Below are 22,001 nucleotides of genomic sequence, written 5' to 3'. Positions count from 1 at the left end.
AGGTTAAAAGTTCTCTTGATGAACACTCTTGTAAGCAGAAAACCATACTTTCTCTGCCCTCCTTCTTACACATGAAAATTTGCAGAAGTGGCTGTAGGCACTTTTGCTGAATATAATAAATTTAGAGACAACCTTTTTCCAAGCTACCATGAACCTCTGAGTTATATTTTAATCCATCAAATTTACATCACTGCTTATCAAAAATATTATGATTTTATAATGCATTGAATACTGTCCCATATTTCATTGTTTCTTCTTTTGTCCTAAATTTCCCATTACATTTCTGTATACATTTTAAACATATGCTTTACAAATCCCTCTTTTTTTTTTTTGTTTGCTTGTTGGACAAGCTCCAACAAGCCACCCCTCCATACACCTCTCCAACTGGTAGGCACTGATAAAAAACATTCTGGTTTGTGACCCTCTCCAGTGACAAACACCTCAAGGGTGTCTACTAATAAGAATTCTCCTTCGATATGCAAAAAGAAGCCACATGTATTCTTACTGGTTAACATGTAAACAGTTATATGTTCATTCAAAAATGTGTTTTGATAAGATAACTATGCAATTTAATCCCATGAAGGAGCAGGTCAATGATAGTGTTCCACCATTCAAAACAAATCTACATTTTGGTATCTGTCAGTTGGTTTTTATTTAGGTTTAACACTGATTTCATGCCATGCAACAGTTACTGCTTTCATCGGAAAGAGTTCCATATAACCCCATACATCAATTATGCATTCATTTCATTAAGACAAAATATATAAAGGTTTCTTTGCAACACTCTATACATAATTAATGTATGGGGTTATATGGAACTCTTGCCCTTTCATCTAATAATTTAACTGTACATTATGCTGGGAGAGATAATAATTTATTGAAATTTGGAGGAACTATCAAGATTTTCAAATTAAAAAAATGTAGTTCCTTTTTCTAGCATAAAGCCTACACAACATATAGAAAAAAAGTATCCTTTGCAAATGCTTTGAATGTGTTTGTCATACAAAAAAAATCCATGACAACCAGAATTATCATTAGCATGGACAATCTCAAACCTTTTTTAAAACATTGCATCGGTATATATGGATATGTTTCAAAGCTCTGAATTGTGACTGATATTTTCAGCAGGTTGAAAGTAATCCAAAGCCACTAATGTTGCCTTTAATTTTGCTACAACAGCAATATGTTGAGGTAATTTTTTCAAACCTGCCTCCAAGTTATCATTTCAATTGTTCCTCTGCCTTGTAACCATAGCATTTAAGATAAGTTCAAAGCAAACTTGAATGAGTAGATCTAGTGCACTTTTAGAGCAACTAAAGATAGATATTTCACTTTTTTTCTCCAGGTAAAGATGCTAAAATTATGCGATAAGCTATTAGTAATTTTTGATTTAATTAAAATAGCAACGAATTGCGGCTTCTTATAATTACCAAATTATCTCTCTATATAAATGTCTGGAGGCAATTTTTTCTCTAGGAATTATAAAATAATTTATTTTTATACTTCTATGAGCCCTACTTGAGACTAACAAAGATGTAAACGAGGACATTTTCAAGTCAACAAACTAATTTGATTCAATCAGTAGAGCTAATTTACAGATAAATAATTCCTAACTCAACTCACTCAAAGCCTTGTACTCGACTTGAACACTTCAAATACTCAATCTAACCACAACAATATCATAGATCATTGAGTATACTTGTTAAAGATGTAAACTTTAAATTAAAGCGCTGCAATCAAGCCTAAAAACACAATCACGACGATTACATACCTCAAGGACCGGACCGACACCAAGAATGGTCTTCTCCACTGACGTAGCTTGAGTTTTTAGACCCAAAGCCGTCAAATGATGAACTATAAGCTTAGTACTTTCCGTTTTCCCAGATCCACTTTCGCCACTAATCACAACACACTGACTTTTCTTCTCTCGCAGCATACGATGAAAAGCTACATCGCCAATAGCGAAAATATGTGGAGGAAGGGACCCTAAGTTCCGGTTGTTGTATGCATTTATAAATTTTGGATTGTACATAGGAAAAAAGCGAAAGGGGTTCACAGCGATGAGTATTTCTCCCACGTAAGTATAAATACGTCCTTGGGAAAACCTTTCTTCCAAATGTTCGAGCAAAGTTTGCTCTGATAACGTTGGCAAACGACAGAGATCGTCATCAGGAAGTTTGGATTCCAGATCGAAGTCTAACTCGTGGCAGTTCCTTACGCTTTCGTGGCAATCCATCCAATGTTGTCGGAGTAGTTCTGGTTTCGTTTCGTCTCTATCGTCGACTTTTTCTCGGATAAAAAGTCGATATGAAGTTCTGACTTTTGGAGGCAACTTTCTCCAACTCTGTTGAACTTTGTAGGGTTGGTCAGATCCACTTAGGACCCTCTCGCTGTCCTCGTCCAAAACACTATCTCGATAGCAAACCTCGACCAACTCGAAATTCTCCGGTTTTTCGTTTATTTCCAATTGTCCGAGAGTCAATCTTAATACTTGCCTTGTCGTGGCAGTCTCCGAAACCGATATCACAGTGGACTGGACAGCGGCGAGCAACTGACCGGCGAATATGCGAAGTTTAACATAACGAGTTGTGCTACCTCTCCTCTCAGCCATAGAGATATGGCGGAAAATGATACTTTTTACTCCAGTGACAACAATCTCCTTGTGTTGACATTTCTCTCCAAGATTCCAACGCCCTTTTGAGTCCTTGCTTCAGCCGTTGTTGCGATCCTTTAAAACTCTATTTTCCGAGCAATTTCTATCATCCCGTGGATCTACCGGTCCTCTGATGTGAAACAGTACCTCTATAGAAAAGATAAACACAATAGAGAAAATGAATACATTAGGGAATGGTTTAGATTGTCATTCATCACTTTCCGTATATAAACAGTTTTCTTCCTGCATATGAAGTCACACATCCGTCAATTTTCCAAATTTTAATTTGAAATTAACCCGCCCATACTTGTACATATTCTCCACCGATTACATGTCGTCCCGAAATACCGGCCGTATAATTTATTGAATCACGTCTACCCTCCATTGACAAGAAAACAACGCACAATTCGACCCCCGATGGTCTCTCAGCGGGAAAAAGAAAAAAGCAAAGAAGTATTTGAAGAAATGGCAATCTTTTCTGGCTTTGTTTTATCAGATGTGGCTCCTATTTTGATACAAAATCTTTTACACAAAAGGAACCGAGCAGTGAAATTCGCCCTATTCTTTACAAACAGAGTGGGTTAATATTGACAAAAGGTTAAAACTCCATCATTGGTTAAGTATTTGTTCTCCAAATCCTTTGACTCTGCGAGTTCACGCAAAATTATATTATGTTCCAGTTGTCTGTAAAGCTACATCACGAGCTCTATATCCGCAGAGAAACCCCGCTAACATGCAAGAAACAACACGCTCCGAATATCCGGTTGCTCGATACTAACAGTTTACTGCTGTTAAGTGCTCAAATGAAGAAGAAAACAGAATTTATCGCTAAAAGAATATCAAGACACGTGTCAATTCTAACCTTTCTTTTTAAAGATAAATTCAGTCGTATTTGATCTACATCACTGAACCTTAAAAAGAAATGTCATGATTAGAAAAAATTGATTTGAAACTTGCCTTTAGGTATGACCAAGGTCAACCTCGATGAAACGTTCCACAAATCCCTCGCACTAATCGAATATCTGCATCACCGATCATTAATCGCGACCACAACTTGTAAAATTTTCAAGAGATCCCAAAGCTGCGTTTTCCTGAAGGGCAGACTTTCTCGGTTTTATAAAATTCTATGCTAAATTGCACGACCGAACGACGATGGAAAAACTGCAGTGCTCGGTCACCGCGCCCGCAAAGTGAATTCAACAAAACAGCATGCGCACCGCAGGTAACGCATCAGGTGGCCTACTCTTAACTTATTATCAACAAAAGCCAAGAATATAAAATTCATTAAAGTTTAATTGAGTAGATGTTTGTTTTGGCGGAGAATTTCCATAATTTCCCAAGCAAAAGGTCCTCCAGTCCGGTAATAACAACAACAAGCTGACCTTTACTCAAATTAGAAAACTTATCTTTTGTTGCTGTAGAAAAATACGAGGCTCTGTGAACAGTCTGCCCTCTTTCAGATTCAAAAGGCAGATACTGATCGCCGACTTTGGCACTTCACTATCACACTTTTGATTCTCGAGCGTGGTGTGACAGAGGTGTGATTGCTAAAAAACTTCCAGCGTGACGTCACTTCCGTTTCGAATGACGTCATTGACTTATTATCTTAATTCCTGCAATTACAAACTTACGTCATTTTTCTCGTATTTCTGCGATGCTGAGTCAGTTGAGAAATTCATGAAGAGTCCATGAAACATGCTCAATATGCGAAAGTATATATAATTGTAGTCTTTGTAGACTCCACACTCAAATAAAGCTCAATGTTGATCGCCTTACCAATGATTGGTGATAGTCACGCAATCCAGCTTTCGTGCTTTCAAGGATACAGCCGGATGTCTCAGAACTATAATCGTGTTTCTTACAAAGTAAAAGCGTATTAGACAAGTCGATCATAAAAGGAACAGCATTTTGGCGCCTCTAGAGTGTCAGGAACATCACCAAGAATTGCAGTGCCAGTTTTGAAGTCATGACTGTTAATACTGGTCCTTCCGCTGAAAGCGCAATCGAACGATACACAGAGAAATCATCGTTTCGTATAAGTTGTTTAATTGTTGTTGGAATTGTCGCTACTTCAAGTTTCTCGCTCGAAAAAAAGAGCGTGTAAATCCGATAATACCCTCTGTGTTATTAATTGCTTTTCTCAAAATTATTTAGAAGACCAAAAAAGGAAAAGCTGGAAGACGGATTAATTCAGATGAATACCCGAGAGTGATTAAAACCACGCCAATCACTCCGAGGTCGAGAGTTTCGACATGCAAAAAAAGAAAAAAAAAAGCACACAGATACACGGGATGACTGTAATGTGGTCTGGCCTGTTTACTGGGTAGCTTGCGAATATGCCTGTTACAGATGTAAATGTAAATAACTATACACGTATTTGCGATCACACTTTTATCTTTTGTAAGTTACAGCTCTCTCTGTTTTTTTTTTTTTTTTTTTTTTTTTCGGTGACAAAATTATCTAGCACTTTACCAGACTACGGTAAAAAAAAAGGAACGCCTAAGGGCAAAAACCGCAAAAACTTCAAAAAGGTATCGTTCTTCAGGCTTTTTTTCTTACAAACGCAAGCAGAATTTTTTTCAAAGAGTTAGTAAGGGTGTAAATCTATAGTCTGCCATGTTTTTCACTACTGCGAGAATGTCCGAGCTTTTACACTAGGCATGTTTGCTTTGTTTTGTTTTTCAGTGCCGACTTTCTTTTATTTTTTTTAAATCATTTTTCCTCCCTTTCACATAGTGTGAAAATATAAAATTTAAAAATACTCCTCGTCAATGTAATTAGCACAGCTAATGTAACAGGAAAAGGTGGTTCTGAATGGAACAAGAGGTGAAATAAACAAGTTAAACAAATGGATTTCATGTTGCCCCAGGTCTGTTAAGTGATAGCCTACGAATGACGTCAAAATGCGGTAAGGTCAGAAAGTGACACACGAGACGCAGCCGAGTGTGATCTATTTCTGTAAAGACCCTCAGCCACATGAAATCCTACATGTTTTATATGATAAAAAAAGCAAAATGTTGTTGATGGTGACGAAATCTGTTGCGTCTGTCCGATAGTAGATAGTAAGCAAGAACCAATCAAAATGCATGTAGGTCTCAGGTTATCGTATAATACACAGTAATAAATTAACCACAAGGAATAAAATTTGTTACGTATTATATGCAACTTTCTTGAGTGTACAATCCTGACTTATAACTTTATTTTATCGTTACACATATCGAAGTCCGTGATTGGCTGATTGAGCTCAGTATGCGTGAATAACATGAGAGAGTAGGTTGTAAGAGAATAACACAGACGCATTTCCTCCAAGTGTACACATCGCTGTTCGTGCTCTCTCTTCAAAAATGTCTAATTAAACTACCAACGAGAATAACAGCATACTCCGGGAAAAGTTTGAAGTTGAATTGTAAAGTAACTAGAGACGAGCACCCAGTGATTAGCTGGACAGACAAGTAGCTCGTCTCCCGGCCAGGAGGAGTTTTATTTCAAAGGAAAGACTGGTCATAACAGATTACGTAGTAATGATGCGGGAAACTATACCTGTACTGCTTCAATAGCCGGGGGATTTTCCATCGAGGCCTCTACTGTAGTGATAATAAAAGGTTAGATGAAGATAACGCGGGCGCTTTTTGACCCAATGCAAATTTAAGGTTACACTTAGAATTTTTCTATGGTTAAGGGCTTTTACTATAGTAGAAGAAAGTAAACAAAAGTTGACTATGGTTAAGTGTGCTTGTTGACTTAAAACATTTCCCAGACGGCTTCTTGTCCAAACTTTGTCAATCAAACTGCAATTTGATGAAAAAAACAAATAAGGTCAGACATTCCCCTTTTACTTTCGCGATTTTCGTCTGAAAAAGAAAAAAATATTGTATCGGCAGTGAGCCATGGATTCAGCACGCATGGTCCTTACAATTGGTAATCGCTGCTTTCCGGAAAGCTCAGAGATTCAGATTTAGTGTCCTGAACATGTATTTTCTTCTTGAGAGAAGACGACACGACATAATCAGTGCTTTCCTCGCAAGAAGAATAAGATGACAAAGACAAGCTTTATATACAAACTGTATATCAGTGTAGTTACGGGAAATTACACTCACAGTGAATGCTCTTTAAAGACGATGAATGCTGTATAGCTAGCCTACATTCTGTCCAGTGACGGTGAATGATGTCTTGTGACGTTGGATGATGTTTGGTGTCAGCGAATGATGTGTGATACAAGGAAGGACGCGCACTGACAATTAATGATTTCCAGTGATATTAAATGATGTCTAGTGACGGGGAATGGTACCGAATATCGTCTACCTTCGCATAAATCGGAAACCGTGGTGGGTATTCACATAAGACCTAGTCTTAACTGGCCTAAGACATATACAAGAAGAAATGTTCGCCTGATACGTGTCATGAAAAAAATGTCGACGTAATGAGATGTTCAATTCGTTCGCATGGTATTCTAAGGACTGCGTGTCTTGCCAGAGAAAATGCACGTCGTGTGAATCGCCAGCTTCCCTTAACCCTTAGAGAGGCTAGCATCTAAATTCTCCTTACATTATCATTTTTCAGCCATTAGGATTGTTAAACGAATTCTCCTTGTCAGCTCCTTGTTAGGAAATGTGTAGAGAACAGTATGGAGTTTATGCATACTGATGTTAGGGTGTAAAGGGTTCAAATGGAATTCACCGTGAAAACATTGCTACTTAGCGTATTGTACTGAGAAATCTATATTAATCCTATACATCGCAGCATTTATAGTCACGGAAATGTTTGCCAGTCACATTCTGGTATTGGCGAGACTTTCATAAATATCCATTCAATCCTTCCGAAATGTCTGTTGTGTTACCTTGCAGCCATGCTGACTCGGTAACATTACGGACTCAACAGGTCTATAAGCAAAAACGGCCGACGCGAAAGTAGTTTTACACCACAGGTCTAACATCAAAAGGACTCTACACTTCAATGTCCAGATATAAAAAATGTTCGAAATGCAACGATTCCAGTCTTTGTCAGACATCTTTGACAACATCATCCATGTTGTGTTCTGCCGCTACCATTTTCGCTTTGTCCACTGATCTTATCAGAAGAAGAAGTTGGATAACCTTCTTGATGCCGTTTCTGCAAACAAATATACGAACAAAATAAATCAATAAACACTCGTGCCTTTTCTGACAGGGGACTTTCTGAAAGTGTCCCGTTTGGATTCGTGCATCATTGAAGAATTTATCCTCAATTCTTCGAGCTCGTTGTTTACAATTTGTACAAATCTTCTTCATCGTTAACAATCCTTGTTGGGTGATATACTTCTTCTTTTTTTTGGTTTGTATTTTATCAAACCAAAAATACAGGAGGAACAGGAGGGAAGGAGGGATGGAGGGATGGAGGGAAGGAGGGAAGGAGGGAAGGAGGGAAGGAGGGAAGGAGGGAAGGAGGGAAGGAGGGAAGGAGGGAAGGAGGGAAGGAGGGAAGGAGGGAAGGAGGGAAGGAGGGAAGGAGGGAAGGAGGGAAGGAGGGAAGGAGGGAAGGAGGGAAGGAGGGAAGGAGGGAAGGAGGGAAGGAGGGAAGGAGGGAAGGAGGGAAGGAGGGAAGGAGGGAAGGAGGGAAGGAGGGAAGGAGGGAAGGAGGGAAGGAGGGAAGGAGGGAAGGAGGGAAGGAGGGAAGGAGGGAAGGAGGGAAGGAGGGAAGGAGGGAAGGAGGGAAGGAGGGAAGGAGGGAAGGAGGGAAGGAGGGAAGGAGGGAAGGAGGGAAGGAGGGAAGGAGGGAAGGAGGGAAGGAGGGAAGGAGGGAAGGAGGGAAGGAGGGAAGGAGGGAAGGAGGGAAGGAGGGAAGGAGGGAAGGAGGGGAGGGAAGGAGGGAAGGAGGGAAGGAGGGAAGGAGGGAAGGAGGGAAGGAGGGAAGGAGGGAAGGAGGGAAGGAGGGAAGGAGGGAAGGAGGGAAGGAGGGAAGGAGGGAAGGAGGGAAGGAGGGAAGGAGGGAAGGAGGGAAGGAGGGAAGGAGGGAAGGAGGGAAGGAGGGAAGGAGGGAAGGAGGGAAGGAGGGAAGGAGGGAAGGAGGGAAGGAGGGAAGGAGGGAAGGAGGGAAGGAGGGAAGGAGGGAAGGAGGGAAGGAGGGAAGGAGGGAAGGAATCGCAGGAGGGAAGGAATCGCAAGAATGCCACAGAGCGTTATGAGGGGATCAGGTGAATTTCATCGTGACACAAACAAAATCCTCCACAATGTAGGTACTTTTACCACTAACTGTTAGTGACTCAAACAGCTTTTTCAGCCATTAGGATTAGTCACATACTGTTGGCTAAACGTCGAGAGTATCATCTGACGACAGTCGCAAGGACTCCCTTTCCTGCATGAGCCTCACAGCTTTATTTTACTATTTAGGAAACGATTTCCACAGTTTACGGATTTTTCGACACTAATCACAATTCAAATCGTGCAATATTTAGTATGTCTCACCACTACACTGAAATAAAACGACAAGGAAAGAAACGGACTGCAATAAAATCAACTTTGAATTTTGAATTTTAATTCTAAAAAAGCTCAAAGTACCTTGCTTTTTTTTTCTCCGCCTCAGGGCACCCTGCACAAGATCGCTGCATGTTGAGAGCCAATGTTGCAAGGAAACGTGCCAGAGCTTCTAACGAAGGTACTGTGGTCTGCTGTTGCTCGTTAAACCACTGTTTGGGGAACGTGGCTGCGATCTGCAAATGGGAAAAATAGAGAGGCTAATTTTTAAAGTCCCCCTTAATGCAAGTTTTGGGAATTTTATATTCATAGTACATCAGTTCTACAGTAGCTTCTTGCTTAAGACTGGGCTCCCTCCAGTTATTTTCTCCTTTCTTGGAGTAACTTTGGTATGAAAAAAGTTTGAAGAGGCTAAAATCGAATTATGCGCACTTGCCGTAGCGTTTATTCAAAACCGTTGGGGCGTCTGGTAATAACGCGATGACAGGGAACAAAAATACTGAGGAGGGAGGGGGTAATTGGAACTCGGGTGAATATTAGAGCATGAACATGCCTTGTCGGCGCTCGAAATAACCAAGCGAGAGGGATTCAGACCGGTGCATGAGAGCGAGAGATCACGCACATGAACGACAGTTGTCTGATTACTCGTTCGTGTCACTCTCCTCCTCGCCACGTGTCCTCTACCAAGGCCATGATAGCAGTTGTACTTTTTCGTCATCCGCGATCATTTTTGAGGAATAGGTTCGCTAGTATTAGAACTGCCTCGCATGGAGCAACCACAGCAAATGCGAGCACATCTATGAAAACCATCCCCGCATTTTACTAATTATAGTCAATACTTGGCTCAAACTGGGTCAAAAGAAGAGCGCATTTAGATGTACAGTCGACTCCCCATAACTCCAACTCTCGCTAACGCGAGCCTCAAATCGAACTGTCGCTCACTCCAACCTCGCTGACTCGAACCAAAATCAATTTCCCCTGGATTTCCGTCCTACATAACCGCAAATTCACCCTTGCTAACTCGAACCTTCCACTAACTCGAAGCAATTTTCGTTTCCCTTCAGGTCATTCTCTCTACACTCTTGCCCTCGATAGCTCGAACTGAATTTGTCGTTTACAGGGCAACTCAAAACAAACAGCGTCCTGTAGTCTAAAACATTCACTGTAATTTATTTTGAAGCAGCCTTGTAATCTTTCTCCTTTTTTGTTTTACACAAAACGTGTCAGTCCAGTGGTTGGTTTGGGGTACATTCAATTACGGTACCTGTATCTTCAACTCCCCATAACGCGAACGTTTTTCAATTTTCCTTGACGGTTCGAGTTACCTTGATTCGACTGTAACTCGTAAATCAACGGTGTTAAGGATGAAAACAATACTTACAGCTTTAACTTTCTCCAGGCTGTCATAGTACAGATGAGAGTGTTGTAGTGCTAAAAGAAGATATCTGTTCAGCAACCCATCTACTGCCAGTTCCTGGAGTCTGGCAGAAGAAAGAAGACCTTCCCACTTCAAGATGTTTCCCATGAGCTACAATAGAGGACAAAAAGGGATATGCAATGCAGGTTTAAGTCAACACCTTGTTTCAGTAAAAATTAAAAAATAAAACACTAGTGCACTTCTGAAGATTTGGGAAAATCAATTTCAAAAATCAAATACCTTTACACAACTCCAAAACTGTCTTTGCAAAAATGGCAATGCCCCAGAAGATTTATTGTCCAATAAACTGCTCAAAAACAAACAAACAAAATAACTTATGATAATTACAAAAAATTGAAGAATGGTCGTCAGAATGTTTTGACAACATGCAGGTGACCTATCTATATCGTTAGGAGTGGAGAGGACCTGAGACGACAAAGTGCATTGCCTAAAAAATACAGTCGAACCTCTCCACAACAGCCTCCTTGAAAAAAGAAGAAAGTGCCAGTTGTGAAGAGGTGGCCATTATGGGAAGGAAGGGGTGTTATGTATGAACAGCCCGCCACGACCAAAGAAAGGGGCCACTGTGGACAGGGGGTTATTGTGGAGAGGTGGCCATTAGCAGAGGTTGGACTGCACAACATATGCATTGGTGTGAAAGGTGGCTCATTTAACCACATCTGCCTCAGGATCCAAGGAATATCCCAGCAGAGATGGTAACCCTATAGTCAAACTGGTCAATGATCTTTGCCAGAAACCAGCTATTTTTCACAGTTCTCTTTATCTTCAAGTTGTAATTAAGAACGAACCAACTTTTACCTTTTGGGGTAGAGTGGAACAAAAACATCATCGCTCACACATCTTCTTAAGCGGGTGGTTATTGCAGCAAACAGTGACTATACAACCGGGACAGAAGGAAGAATGAAGCACACATTGATCAGTGGAATGAAATATTCACTGATGATTCATTCAATGGTTAACTGTTCAAAAAATAGACTGAATGCTTGAGAGTCATACCTGAGCAAAATTAATATTTGGACTTGAACATTTCAGATTTCAATCAGTGATTCACTAACTTATATACAGACTGAATGACTGACTAATTTGGATATATCAACAAAGTTGAAATGGTAAATTGGCCACCGTAATGATTACAAAAGCTGACGTTTCGAGCGTTAGCCCTTCGTCGGAGCGAAGTTGTTACTCCCACCGACGCAGCCCCAAACAGTTTCTTTCGAAACTATCAGCTTTTATTCATTTGAATGACTGACTGTTTGATTGACTTTCTGACTTAATCTTTTGTTTTTTTTAATGAATATTTTGCTGTACATATTAAATAAATAGATAATTAACAAATTCACAGTGGTTTAACATGGTCTGTACTCTTATCAACAACGATATTCCTCATCACGGTGGTCAGTGAGATGATGAATAAAATTTTCCGTAGGAGTACAGACCATAGACCACTTTCATAAATGGCTGCTGGATAAAAATTCTTTTGTTTCAATTTAAATTAGCCCTACTGGCCTCATTCTCTAGTACAAAATTCAAAAGAATACATCATCTCAAGCGAGGCCAGAAGGGCTAATTTAAATTTAAACAAAAGAATTTTTATACGGCAGCCATTTATGAAAGTGTTCTATGCTGTTAATTTGTTTTCACCACAATATCTATGTCAAATATATCGATTCTTTCAGTGCATGACAACTGTTGTCCATACTCTTATCTATAACAACAAATTGGCCAATCAGATTGCAACATCACTGCCATTTGTGGTAAAAATAAATATTTTTGATTGTGATCCTTTTCTTTTGAAGGGGAAACATCATCAACCTGTTTCTCCCTTTTCAAAATGCAAACATTTTAGTTTGTTTCCATTATTGCATCTTGAATAAAACACTATGTTGTTATGTTATGTGACGTTATGTTACTGGTTGCTTGACCTGAACAAAAGAACCACTCACTTAATTAATCCATCAATCAATCAATCAATCAGTGAGCCAATCATATGCAACTTTTTTTTTAAAAAAGATGATGATATCTATGTATGGAAAAGCAACAAAACTAGCCACATAATTATGAACAGTCTGAGGTGATTCAGCTTCAAAATATATTTAATAAGACTGAAGTCGATCTAACTTGTGTTGATTTATCCTGAGCATGAAAGTTTGGATACACTTCAGCCATTCCTCTTATTAACTTAATGGCCAGCATTGTTTGCTTCTGTGAAAGAGGATCCCAAACATGTTCAAAAAGACCTATAGTAAGAAAAAATTCAAAGGTCGGTTAATACTTTAAAAATTGTGCTCAACATCTTTTTTATTGGTTTCTTCACAAGAATAGGAACAATATTATTACCAGTTAGTTTTGGAATGACCGCCTTTTCTAACACCATTGGGATAAGTTTTATGTCAAGATCGTCAGCATCTATATCGTAGGGATCATCTCCACATCCAAACAATACAAGACTTTTGTACCAACGAAAGTCTTCAATCTCTAAACATTTTCCCTAAAGAGAAAGAAAGAAAAAACATTAAATTGCAGCTGCAATGAGCAAAATAATATAACCGATTCCATTAAGGTGGTAATTGATTGTTAAATGCCAATGCTTCCAAAATATTAGCTTAAAAAAATATAATTGTAAACTTGAGAGAAAATAAAACATTGCTCATTCGTTAATGAGTAACAGAGCAAATAACAGCTCAAGGACACTCAAAATTACACCATGAATTTTTTTGGCTGTTTCTAATCATGACCCCTGACTAACTAGTTCAACTGCCCAGTTCGAATGAAATTTCACCACTATTTGCAGGATTTGAATTATTAGCACCAAACAGCACTGCATTATAAAGAATCTGCCATCACTTTTATGCCTTCAAGAGTTGAGCAAATTAAAAATCACAGGAGCAAAGTATTGCTGTCTTGATTGTCTTGCACCACCAACAAGCTCACAAACCATCCTCATGGTGAGCTATTTTAACCTTAAATTTAATCCAAATGCACATCTTGTGTAACCTGTTTCAGTGAAACTTTGGATGTGGCAAGGTGCTCAGCATGTACACCATATGCTTGCCAAGTTCAGTTGCCCTTTTGTTCACAATGTTCAAAACAAAGGTATCAATTGTACCTCAAATGGGTTCCAGTCCAAAAGTTGCAGTCTAATAAATGGAGCAAACAGTTTAGGAAGACAAAGTGAAATGTATGCATTCTTATAACAGTCTTCGTGTTTGTTCTTCCATTCTTCAAATCTTGATTTTAAGGAGTCAATGGAACTAAAATCCTCAACAACATCCTCAAAAATAGCTTTCTCCTCTGATAAAATCCTCTCTAAAGAAAAAGCAAAACAGAGGAAAAAAATAGATTGCAAGTCATTATTCACTAAGTTGTAAAAATTTTTTGCAACAATCGAATTTATCACTTTCTCCAGAAATCAACTTTCAAAACTAAACACAACAAAATTCACATAGTGCTGTTAAATTGTGACATTGTGTACTTAGAATATTGCAATGGAAACATAATAAAAAAATGAAAACCCAACATCTGGCCATTTCATGCAGACAGCCTGTTTAACAGTGATGCCAACAGCAGCACATCAGCCCTGCGGGCATCCTAACATTGTGATTGATATTCAATGTCTTCAAGAATTCCCACCAAACTCACATGGTTAACACTTCAATACACCATTCTTAGACCTGTCTAATTAAACAATTCCAAAAAAAAGATCTTACTTGTTTCTGCCCTAAACTTGACAGCATCTGCTTCAATTTCTTCATCATCTGTTGATTGTCCTTCATGGTGAGTGTCTGGTACAGAAGATTTGCCCTTCTCCTTTTCTCTGTGTTTTCTCCTCCGTGCTCTTCTTCCCTCTCGTTCAGCAGCACGTCTTAACTTCGCCTGATCTGCTGCTTTAGCTGAGTTTTGGCGTCCTACATGGAGGAGACAGAATTTTTACTTAAGCAGGGAAACTAAAAAGCAAGACACTTTATATGCTGTACAATACTCCCACCAGTGACCAAGATAGAATTTCTCCTTACTGTCTAATACAACATCAAACAGACAAGTGATGAGAATCAAGAAAAATATCAATGAGGGGATTACTGGTAATATAATATAATAATATAATATAGTTTATATCTGACCACTTGCAGCCCAGAGGCTGAATTACAGGTGCAGTTTTTTAAGGTTGAGAACAGACGTCAGCATATCAGGCACCTCTGGCAGCCGCTTCAGTCCATCGACCTCACCTTCCCACCCATCCCACCCCAGGGGAGGACATCCATCAAACAGTAATCTCATGCATGGGAAATTAACGTCTCCTACCCCAACCCTGCAGGAGACAGGACCTCCATTTATTGTCCTTATCTGAGAAGACTAGAATATCTAACCATTTCTTGATGTTACAGAAAGGTAGCAAATTCTTCTTAATTATTTTAAGACCTTGAGTGTTGGTCCAGCCAGGGCTCGAACCCTTGACCTCCCGCACAACAGTCCAGTGCACTATCCATTGGGCTAACTGGGCAGTGGTTAAAATACTACATTCTCCACACAAACATCATAAGAATTGTAAAGCAGACAATAAGAAGAATTATGAATGAGATCTTGGGAATGAAAAGGTTAACCCTTACACCCCAACATCATCTGTATTCTTCATAATGTCCTCCATAATTTTCTTAAGGTGCTGAAAAGGAGAATTTAGTTGTTGATCATTTCCTTTATTCTCATGACCTCAATGTGTGATTCAGAGGTGATATTGTTAGGAGAAATTAGATGCTGGCCAGTCTTAGGGATCCAATGGTTATAGGATGCTTCATGGAAATACCATATTTTCTTAAACTAAGCTTTCGTTTTGTGCCTTATACATGTGCTTCCACCACAACTTCTAGTGTGATCAGAGACATTCCCAAACTCTGGTTGATGAACAATTGATATGTCATACTTTGCTATGCACAACGTAAGGTGAAATTCCAAGCTACAAAACTATCATTCAGATTAGAAAATTACCAGCTTGGGCATTTAGAAAATCCTCTGCTTGATCATTGACATCTGTTCGCCTCCTCTGGACCACTAAGCTTGCTCGATTCTTCAACAAAGCATGCATAGACCTTTCTAGCTCATCAATTGCAGGTACCTGTTAAAAGAAACAAAGAAATAGCATTATTAACAGTCAAGCAGTACCATTAATGATGAGATGCATCTTGTTTGCTGCATTACACTCTGCAAAATTTAGTGCTTTAAAAAATTCATCTCTGTCAAACAAACTCATCCAACAAGAAATTTGCGACTTTACCATTCATCCTATCACGTTCTTCAGGAAGTTTACATATACCAGGCAAGCTGTAGTAAGTATGTCTTCAGATAAGGCAAAGTTTGGTTTAGCCACTTTCCAGTAACCAACTAATACTTACAGCTTTGGTTATATCATGCTTGTATCACCCACCTTGTTATTAAGGCATTCTATCAAGTCCCTAACATATCCCCTCATCTCTTGGAAAAAACTAAATCTCTGCTCTGCATTTCTTCCCTGTCGCTCCAACTTCTTGATGTTACACTGGGCAGTTTCCAGCTGAGATGAAGCTTTTTCGCAGTCCATTATATGTTGACGATGTACCTCTTGAAGAGTTGCCAACTGCTGTTTCATCTTGTCACAGATCATATCTACAGTAACAGCATGACGACTTTGCAGTGAACTGGTTGTCAATGCAGGTCCATAAGTTTGATTTCCATTAGTGTGTATATCATTATATCCTGTTCCATAAGTGTAGGGCTGCTGTATAGTTTGATAACCTAAAGAGTTCTCTTCAGTGAATTGTTGTTGATACAATGAGCTTGTTGCCTCAGTGGTTTGTAGTAATTCTGGTTGAGCCATAGGCACTGATACACCTTTGACACCTTTGCGAATTTGCTCATCTTCCCAGAGTTTTAACTCTTCATCATCTTCAGCCTCTTCGTTGTCAGAATTCTCTTCAAGTTCTTGATTAGCGAGAGCAGCCTCAACCTCACGACGACGATCCAATGCAGGAAATCCTCGCTTCTTTGTAACAGAGAATGTGATTGGCCCCTCTTCCCCCTCATCATCACTGACATCATTCTCATCTTCTCTCACCAGCCGGCCTGTGGATGCAAAATTTCCCTCGTATTTCTGTGTGTCATCCAAAGGGATAAAGTCTTGCTCAGTTTGTCTCGCCATTTCTCGCCGTTTGCGTGCTGCATGAATCGTTGCAGCATCGGGTATGCTAAAATCAGTTTTACTTCTTGAATTTATAGCTGGCTCCTTCTTGATAGGTCCTGATGCTACAGAATCTGTGTCATCTTCCACTTCTTCTCCGTCATCCTCGCCTGCAATTTGACACAGCTCAGCTCTCAGTGCAGCCAATCTTTCGTCGGTATCATCTTCTCTCTGAGCAGTATTTAAGTCATTTTTCTTCACAACTCTCCCTTTATCAAATTCTTCTTTCTTTTTCCTTTCTTGTTCCAGCTTCTTCGCCAGCCGACGGCTTTCTTTTGACTTGCGAATCTTGAAAACTTCACCCCCGTCTCCACCGTCATCCTCGAAGCTAAGCAAGGAATTAGATGACGCGGTCTTGATCTTTGATTCTTCCTTCCGTTTTGGTTTAGAATTTCTGTCTATGGGTTTTGAAATCACAGGAATATTTTTTAATTCCTGATCATCAACAGTTTCGTCGTCTTCGTGGTCGATTTTTTTCCGAAAATTTCGTTTGGAGTGTTTCTTGAACATGGTGGCCATGATTATGACAAGCGCGAAAAGTGCTACGGGACACTATCCCCAGTGTCGCTCTTTCAACTAAGTTTGCCTGATTGCCTGACTGTTTTCATCTTCTTATTGGCCATCAAAACTCCGTACTTTCCTATCAAAATGTCGTACTTTTATGGAAGTGGCGGAGGACAAAGGCAACCAAAATGGAATTACCAAACAAATCTAGATCCAAATTTATTAGCAACAGTTCGAGATGAAATGCTTCGGAAAGAGGAAGAATACCGCAAAGAACAACAGCGGATTGAGGCGGAACAAAAGAAACTAACGAGTTATCTAACCCAACTTCAAGCCATGGTTCGCGATCTTCCTGGGTAGAAATTCACTATTTTTTGTCGTTGTTTGTAAAATATTGCGCTTTATTAATATACGTTTACAATGACTTCTTTCCCCCATGTGTTTTCCGATTAAAAAAAAAACGTCTTTTTCATAAAACATTGCAAGAGAATACTCGGCAAGAAAAGCTTGTTAAAGAAAAATATCCCTGAAGCCTTCTGTTGTCTCCAGGAACTATTTTGTGTAAATTTAGCTTACTCTAATGATTTTATCTTTTCCTTTAAAGAGCAATGTCCTTTAATCGGCTTGGAAATGAATCGAATTTTTACTCGTGCACATGTTAGTTACCAATTGTATTTTATCCAATTTTTGTAAATTTTTAAAGCGTCAGCATTAAAGGGGTACAATAATACGAGAGAATTTTGAATACCCCTTTATAAAAAAAATATGAAAAAGTAACCTATTTTTGCCTTTCATTTTAGTACATACAAAAAGAAATTCACTTATGATGTGCTGTCAGGAATCGCAACTTGTCTTATTGATGGAACAGTATTTGAGATTGTAAAGGGACTGGAAGACATACAACAACTTACCGAAAGAAACTTACTCAACAAAAGGATGAAAATAGTCAATTCACAGAAAGGTAGATCAAACAGTAAATTTTGGATCATAGAATTGGTTTAAATTTTAGATTTAGATTAGTAATTTTGATTTTGTGCATTTGTTGGTGGGAAGTGTCAGTAGTGTTGTGCATGTATGCACCAGATAACAATTATTTTCACTGGTGTACCAAAAACCAGTAGAGTAAACACATACAAAATAAAAAGCCTAATTTTAGAGATTTTAAATTTAATATTACTTCAGTTTCAGCTGTCTGCCATAAAAATGATGACTTTCTCTACTTTTGATTAAGATGTTAGTGTTAGCCTTTTACTTATTTAGCTAGTCTTGTTCTTATTTAAATAATGTATAAACTAAATACATGACCCCTCAAGCTGTTAGCTTTGATTATTATTGTGTTTAAATAAAGCTCTTATCTTAGTATACAATACTCAAGTGACTTTAGCCTAATCAGTTACTAGTACTTATGCTGGATTGCTCAGCCTTCATCTGTCTGTAGGAGTGAGAAAGGTTATTTACACAGCATTTAACTATGTAACCACTTGTTCTGCAGAGCCACCCTCAATGGTAATAGAGTGTCATAAATCTTTGGATGGTTAACATCAAACTTTCATGGAAACTTGACTTAGTGGGAGGGGGAGGCTAGGGGTACCCATCTGCGATGGATGTTGAACTCACTTAAGAGGGGAGAGCTTCATGTTACAGAAACTGGAATAGACTCAAGGGACTTTTCTCATTAAGATGATCAATGCAAAAGGTCATGACAAAACCACAAACAGATTTACAGTTTTGAAGCATAGAAATATGATGTTGATAAAATGTCACAGTTTTTATTGGTTTGTGTTTGTGATTAACTTTGATTCTCAGCGCAGAGAATGCAGATGGCCAAGAAACATAAAGATGCCATTCAGCAATGTGAACAACGGCCTCATAATCTACCTCTTGTGGAGGCATCAAATACACAGGAAAAGAAAGTAGGCTTTGAGATGTTTATCACAGATGATGTTACATTTAATTTTTTAACCCAATACCCAACCTGTGATCAAGTCCTCTATCATTACTCCCATTTAAAAGGGGGTTCAAATACCCAATAAGACCTTTTTCAGTCCCACCCTTGTACCTTGATTTCATGAATACTTGGTTGAATGCTGAATGTGTTCTGTGCAGCATCACTGTGCCTCTTAGTAAAGTGTAACTCAAAGTTCTAGGTCTAACCTTGCAATTCAGTTCCCTGCTACTATCAATTAGTTTTGTAATTTCATCTCTAAAACAGAAGCAAATAAAATAGTGCAAAATCCACCATTCACATTTACCATGATATTAGATTCCTGAAACTCTCCTATATATAACATATTTTTGTAATGGTCTGCAGCATGACTTACAGCAAACCAGAATGCACTTTTGATGATGCATGCATTTAAACTCCCTAATCTGCATGTTGCTGAAAAGAGTGCTAAAACTTTCTAGGCTTTGGAAGAAAAGTTGGAGGCAGAAGTGCTTCAAGTGGATCAGAAAGTAGTCCTTGAGTTGGACCAGATTGTTAGTGACCAACAAGCAACACTCCAAGTAAGCTATAGTTTGTGCTTTAAATGTTTTTTTTTTATCTGCTAGAAAATGTTTTATTTCATTTCAGAGCAATGCCATGCTATGTGGATGTTCTAGATTCAATCAAGGACAAGTGGCTGTCCCAAACGAAAAACTCTCAGAATCACAATTTATTATTCTTAGTACTGCCTTCCATAAATCACTTATAATAATTATAATAATAATAATAATTAAAATTTTTTACCTTAAAATAATATTTATTTAGCAATAATTTCCATAAAATCCTCTACAATACAAAATATTAACAGCATAAAAAACGATCCAAATTAACTCACTTTCAGCTCACATCTCCTTCTTTTTTTTCATGTCAAAGCGTCTGGAAAACTATAAATAACAGAGTCAAATCTGAACAGATTCAAAGTCTAATAATCTGATAAGTAAAAGCAGATCTAAAACTATACAGAAAAGAGAAAGGTGAATGGCAAATCTAGAACCCTATATACAAGGTTGCTAAAAATCATTAAACAATGTCAATGGCACCCTCAGCAGCTGCGATTTCAATGTCACAATTATTATAATCATTTGCAGCGCGGTGCTTCACCTGCAATCCTCAAAGGCAAACTAAGGCCGACCGAAGGAGGGCAAAGGATGTCTTTGCTCGGATCCAGGAAATTGTTTGCAAGTATCGTTCCCCTTTCCTGGTGGCTATCAGCTCGGCCAATCGGCTGTGGTATCTTATGCATTCCATCCACATCCCTCCCGTAGTTGTAAATACAAGCGGCGTGAACGAGCCATGCTCAACATCCAACACTCTCCTTGAGTACAGCCGCTTCTTGTTGTTTTCATGGATGCGATAAATCTGCTGTGGTTCCTTGTCCTTGTATGACTCGGCATTAGGGTGGCAAACCTTCATATCAAAGTAATAATAATAATAATAATTAAAAGATAATATATTTTATTCACTCTAATAAAAAATATTTACAAATTAGGATAAAATTCTTAAAAATCGAAAAATACATGAAAATGTTGACAGAAGATCTAAAAAAAACTAACTGGTGCATGTTATGTTTACCCTTTGAACTTTAAGGACAGAGAGAAAAAAAAAGAAGTTAATAATAGTACTAAAAGTGAGGAATATTAAAATATTTGATAGCAATAATAACAGCAATCATATTATTAAGATCCTAACAAATGGCAGCCTCTGAACTTTGAATATCGAGGTCTACATTAGTAGACCTAGATATAATAATAATAATAATGATAATAATAATAGTAATAATAATTTTTTTTCAATTTTTTTGGGGGGTAAATAATAGTAATAATACTAATACAGTGGAATCCCTATTTCTTGAACCTCCAGGGGAAATGCAAATTGGTTCAAGAAATCGGGGGTGAAATTACAAGTGTAGCAAATCCAAGGGAAACAAGGTTTGGTTCGAGATATCGGGAGGTTTGAGAAACCAAGGGTTCGAGAAATCAGGATTCCACTGTAATAATAATAATAGTAATAATAATAATAATAACTTTATTTAAGGAGGGTTACATGTGACAGTAATTCAACTGATGAACTAGTTGCCCTCGATCAAACAAATAATTCAAATTGAACATAACTTTAGTAAGAATTCCAACTGGCCAGAGGTAAACAGTTGGCTATTTACAAGCATGGCTGAGGATTTGAAATCAGAGCCACCATGAAACAAATCAAGGTAGTGGTCAGGGCGGGACTCCAACCCATGAGTGGTGGATTGGGAGTCCGACATGCTGACCACTCGGCCACACTGCCTCCTCTTGTACTATTAGTCTTGAGTATTTGTCCTTAATCTGACATGTACTTTGTGCTCAGCAATTGTTTGCTCAGGAGGGCATTGACATTACAAATTAGTCACTCGAGGGTGAAGTTTTTTGCTGATTAGAAGAATGGAACCTATCAACTGCTTCAAGTCAGGAGAAACATTGAAATAGGTTAACTTTTGTTTATTTCAACAGAGAGCTGGTGTACCAATGTTTTCTATAACAAACCACCCTGACGAAGTTCGCCTTCAGATGTACATTTTGGATTTTATTCAGCGAATGGAACACTCTCAAAGTTAGTGGCAACATTTCTAGGAAGGACTTTACTTTGGAACATATGGAATGTTTCCTTGGGATGACTTCATGTACATACATACTAGTTGGGTTCAAGTTCTTCAAGATGTAGTTCAGCTTCCTTTTTGCATCAGATACATAAAAAGATGTTGAATTTTTCAAAGAATAAATGTTACCTACCCA

The 22,001-nt window shown here is 38.6% G+C and overlaps 3 protein-coding genes and 1 long non-coding RNA gene across 7 annotated transcripts; 2 read left to right on the top strand and 2 right to left on the bottom strand.

Annotated features, from left to right (window-relative positions):
- Positions 1–1,695: 1,695 nt before the first annotated feature.
- LOC148725925 (unconventional myosin-IXa-like) lies at positions 1,696–4,164 on the bottom strand. Of its 2 annotated transcripts, none has more exons than XM_088729401.1 (2): positions 3,516–4,164; positions 1,696–2,802 (listed from the first exon to the last, which is right to left on the bottom strand). In XM_088729401.1, the coding sequence occupies exon 2, from the start codon at positions 2,609–2,611 to the stop codon at positions 1,718–1,720; it is 894 nt and encodes a 297-aa protein (XP_088585527.1). In that variant the 5' UTR covers positions 2,612–2,802; positions 3,516–4,164; the 3' UTR covers positions 1,696–1,717. The 2 variants fall into 2 exon arrangements, with proteins under 2 accessions (XP_088585527.1, XP_088585526.1); XM_088729400.1 differs by having other exon boundaries at positions 3,611–4,164.
- Positions 4,165–7,336: 3,172 nt separating this feature from the next.
- LOC111325884 (PAX3- and PAX7-binding protein 1) lies at positions 7,337–17,284 on the bottom strand. Its single transcript, XM_088729389.1, has 11 exons — positions 15,957–17,284; positions 15,521–15,647; positions 14,248–14,445; positions 13,647–13,846; positions 12,878–13,028; positions 12,659–12,777; positions 11,339–11,415; positions 10,760–10,826; positions 10,484–10,630; positions 9,187–9,338; positions 7,337–7,762 (listed from the first exon to the last, which is right to left on the bottom strand). Exons 1-11 carry the CDS (start codon positions 17,262–17,264, stop codon positions 7,654–7,656), a joined length of 2,655 nt encoding a protein of 884 aa, XP_088585515.1. The 5' UTR covers positions 17,265–17,284; the 3' UTR covers positions 7,337–7,653.
- On the top strand, positions 10,532–12,320 carry LOC148725924 (uncharacterized). The gene is made up of 2 exons (XR_015990323.1): positions 10,532–10,665; positions 10,933–12,320. It is a non-coding gene; the product is annotated as an uncharacterized LOC148725924 (long non-coding RNA).
- Positions 17,285–17,317: 33 nt separating the features above from the next.
- LOC111325860 (protein DGCR6) lies at positions 17,318–22,001 on the top strand. Of its 3 annotated transcripts, none has more exons than XM_088729404.1 (5): positions 17,318–17,605; positions 18,050–18,210; positions 19,056–19,162; positions 19,656–19,754; positions 19,822–20,272. In XM_088729404.1, the coding sequence occupies exons 1-5, from the start codon at positions 17,394–17,396 to the stop codon at positions 19,996–19,998; spliced, it is 756 nt and encodes a 251-aa protein (XP_088585530.1). In that variant the 5' UTR covers positions 17,318–17,393; the 3' UTR covers positions 19,999–20,272. The 3 variants fall into 3 exon arrangements, with proteins under 3 accessions (XP_088585530.1, XP_088585531.1, XP_022785510.1); XM_088729405.1 differs by lacking the exon at positions 19,822–20,272 and adding an exon at positions 20,322–21,713 and having other exon boundaries at positions 17,319–17,605; XM_022929775.2 differs by lacking the exon at positions 19,822–20,272 and adding an exon at positions 21,720–22,001 and having other exon boundaries at positions 17,324–17,605.

This window comes from Stylophora pistillata, chromosome 8, assembly GCF_964205215.1.
Source record: "Stylophora pistillata chromosome 8, jaStyPist1.2, whole genome shotgun sequence".
Taxonomy (NCBI): domain Eukaryota; kingdom Metazoa; phylum Cnidaria; class Anthozoa; order Scleractinia; family Pocilloporidae; genus Stylophora; species Stylophora pistillata.
The sequence above is the reverse complement of the archived record's forward strand: the minus strand, read 5'-3'. Positions and strand labels throughout refer to the sequence as shown.

Bases quoted from the DNA above. Each gene is read 5' to 3' on its own strand.
- LOC111325884 (XM_088729389.1), bottom strand. From the start codon at position 17,264: ATGGCCACCATGTTCAAGAAACACTCCAAACGAAATTTTCGGAAAAAA. The intron at 14,446-15,520 runs GTAATTTTCTAA...TCCTCCATGTAG, and splicing joins TTTTCTAAATGCCCAAGCTG to GACGCCAAAACTCAGCTAAA. The intron at 9,339-10,483 runs GTAAGTATTGTT...TCCCATTTGCAG, and splicing joins GCCTGGAGAAAGTTAAAGCT to ATCGCAGCCACGTTCCCCAA.
- LOC111325860 (XM_088729405.1), top strand. From the start codon at position 17,394: ATGTCGTACTTTTATGGAAGTGGCGGAGGACAAAGGCAACCAAAATGG. The intron at 18,211-19,055 runs GTAGATCAAACA...TTTGATTCTCAG, and splicing joins AATAGTCAATTCACAGAAAG to CGCAGAGAATGCAGATGGCC. The intron at 19,163-19,655 runs GTAGGCTTTGAG...AAAACTTTCTAG, and splicing joins CAAATACACAGGAAAAGAAA to GCTTTGGAAGAAAAGTTGGA.
- LOC148725925 (XM_088729401.1), bottom strand. From the start codon at position 2,611: ATGGCTGAGAGGAGAGGTAGCACAACTCGTTATGTTAAACTTCGCATA.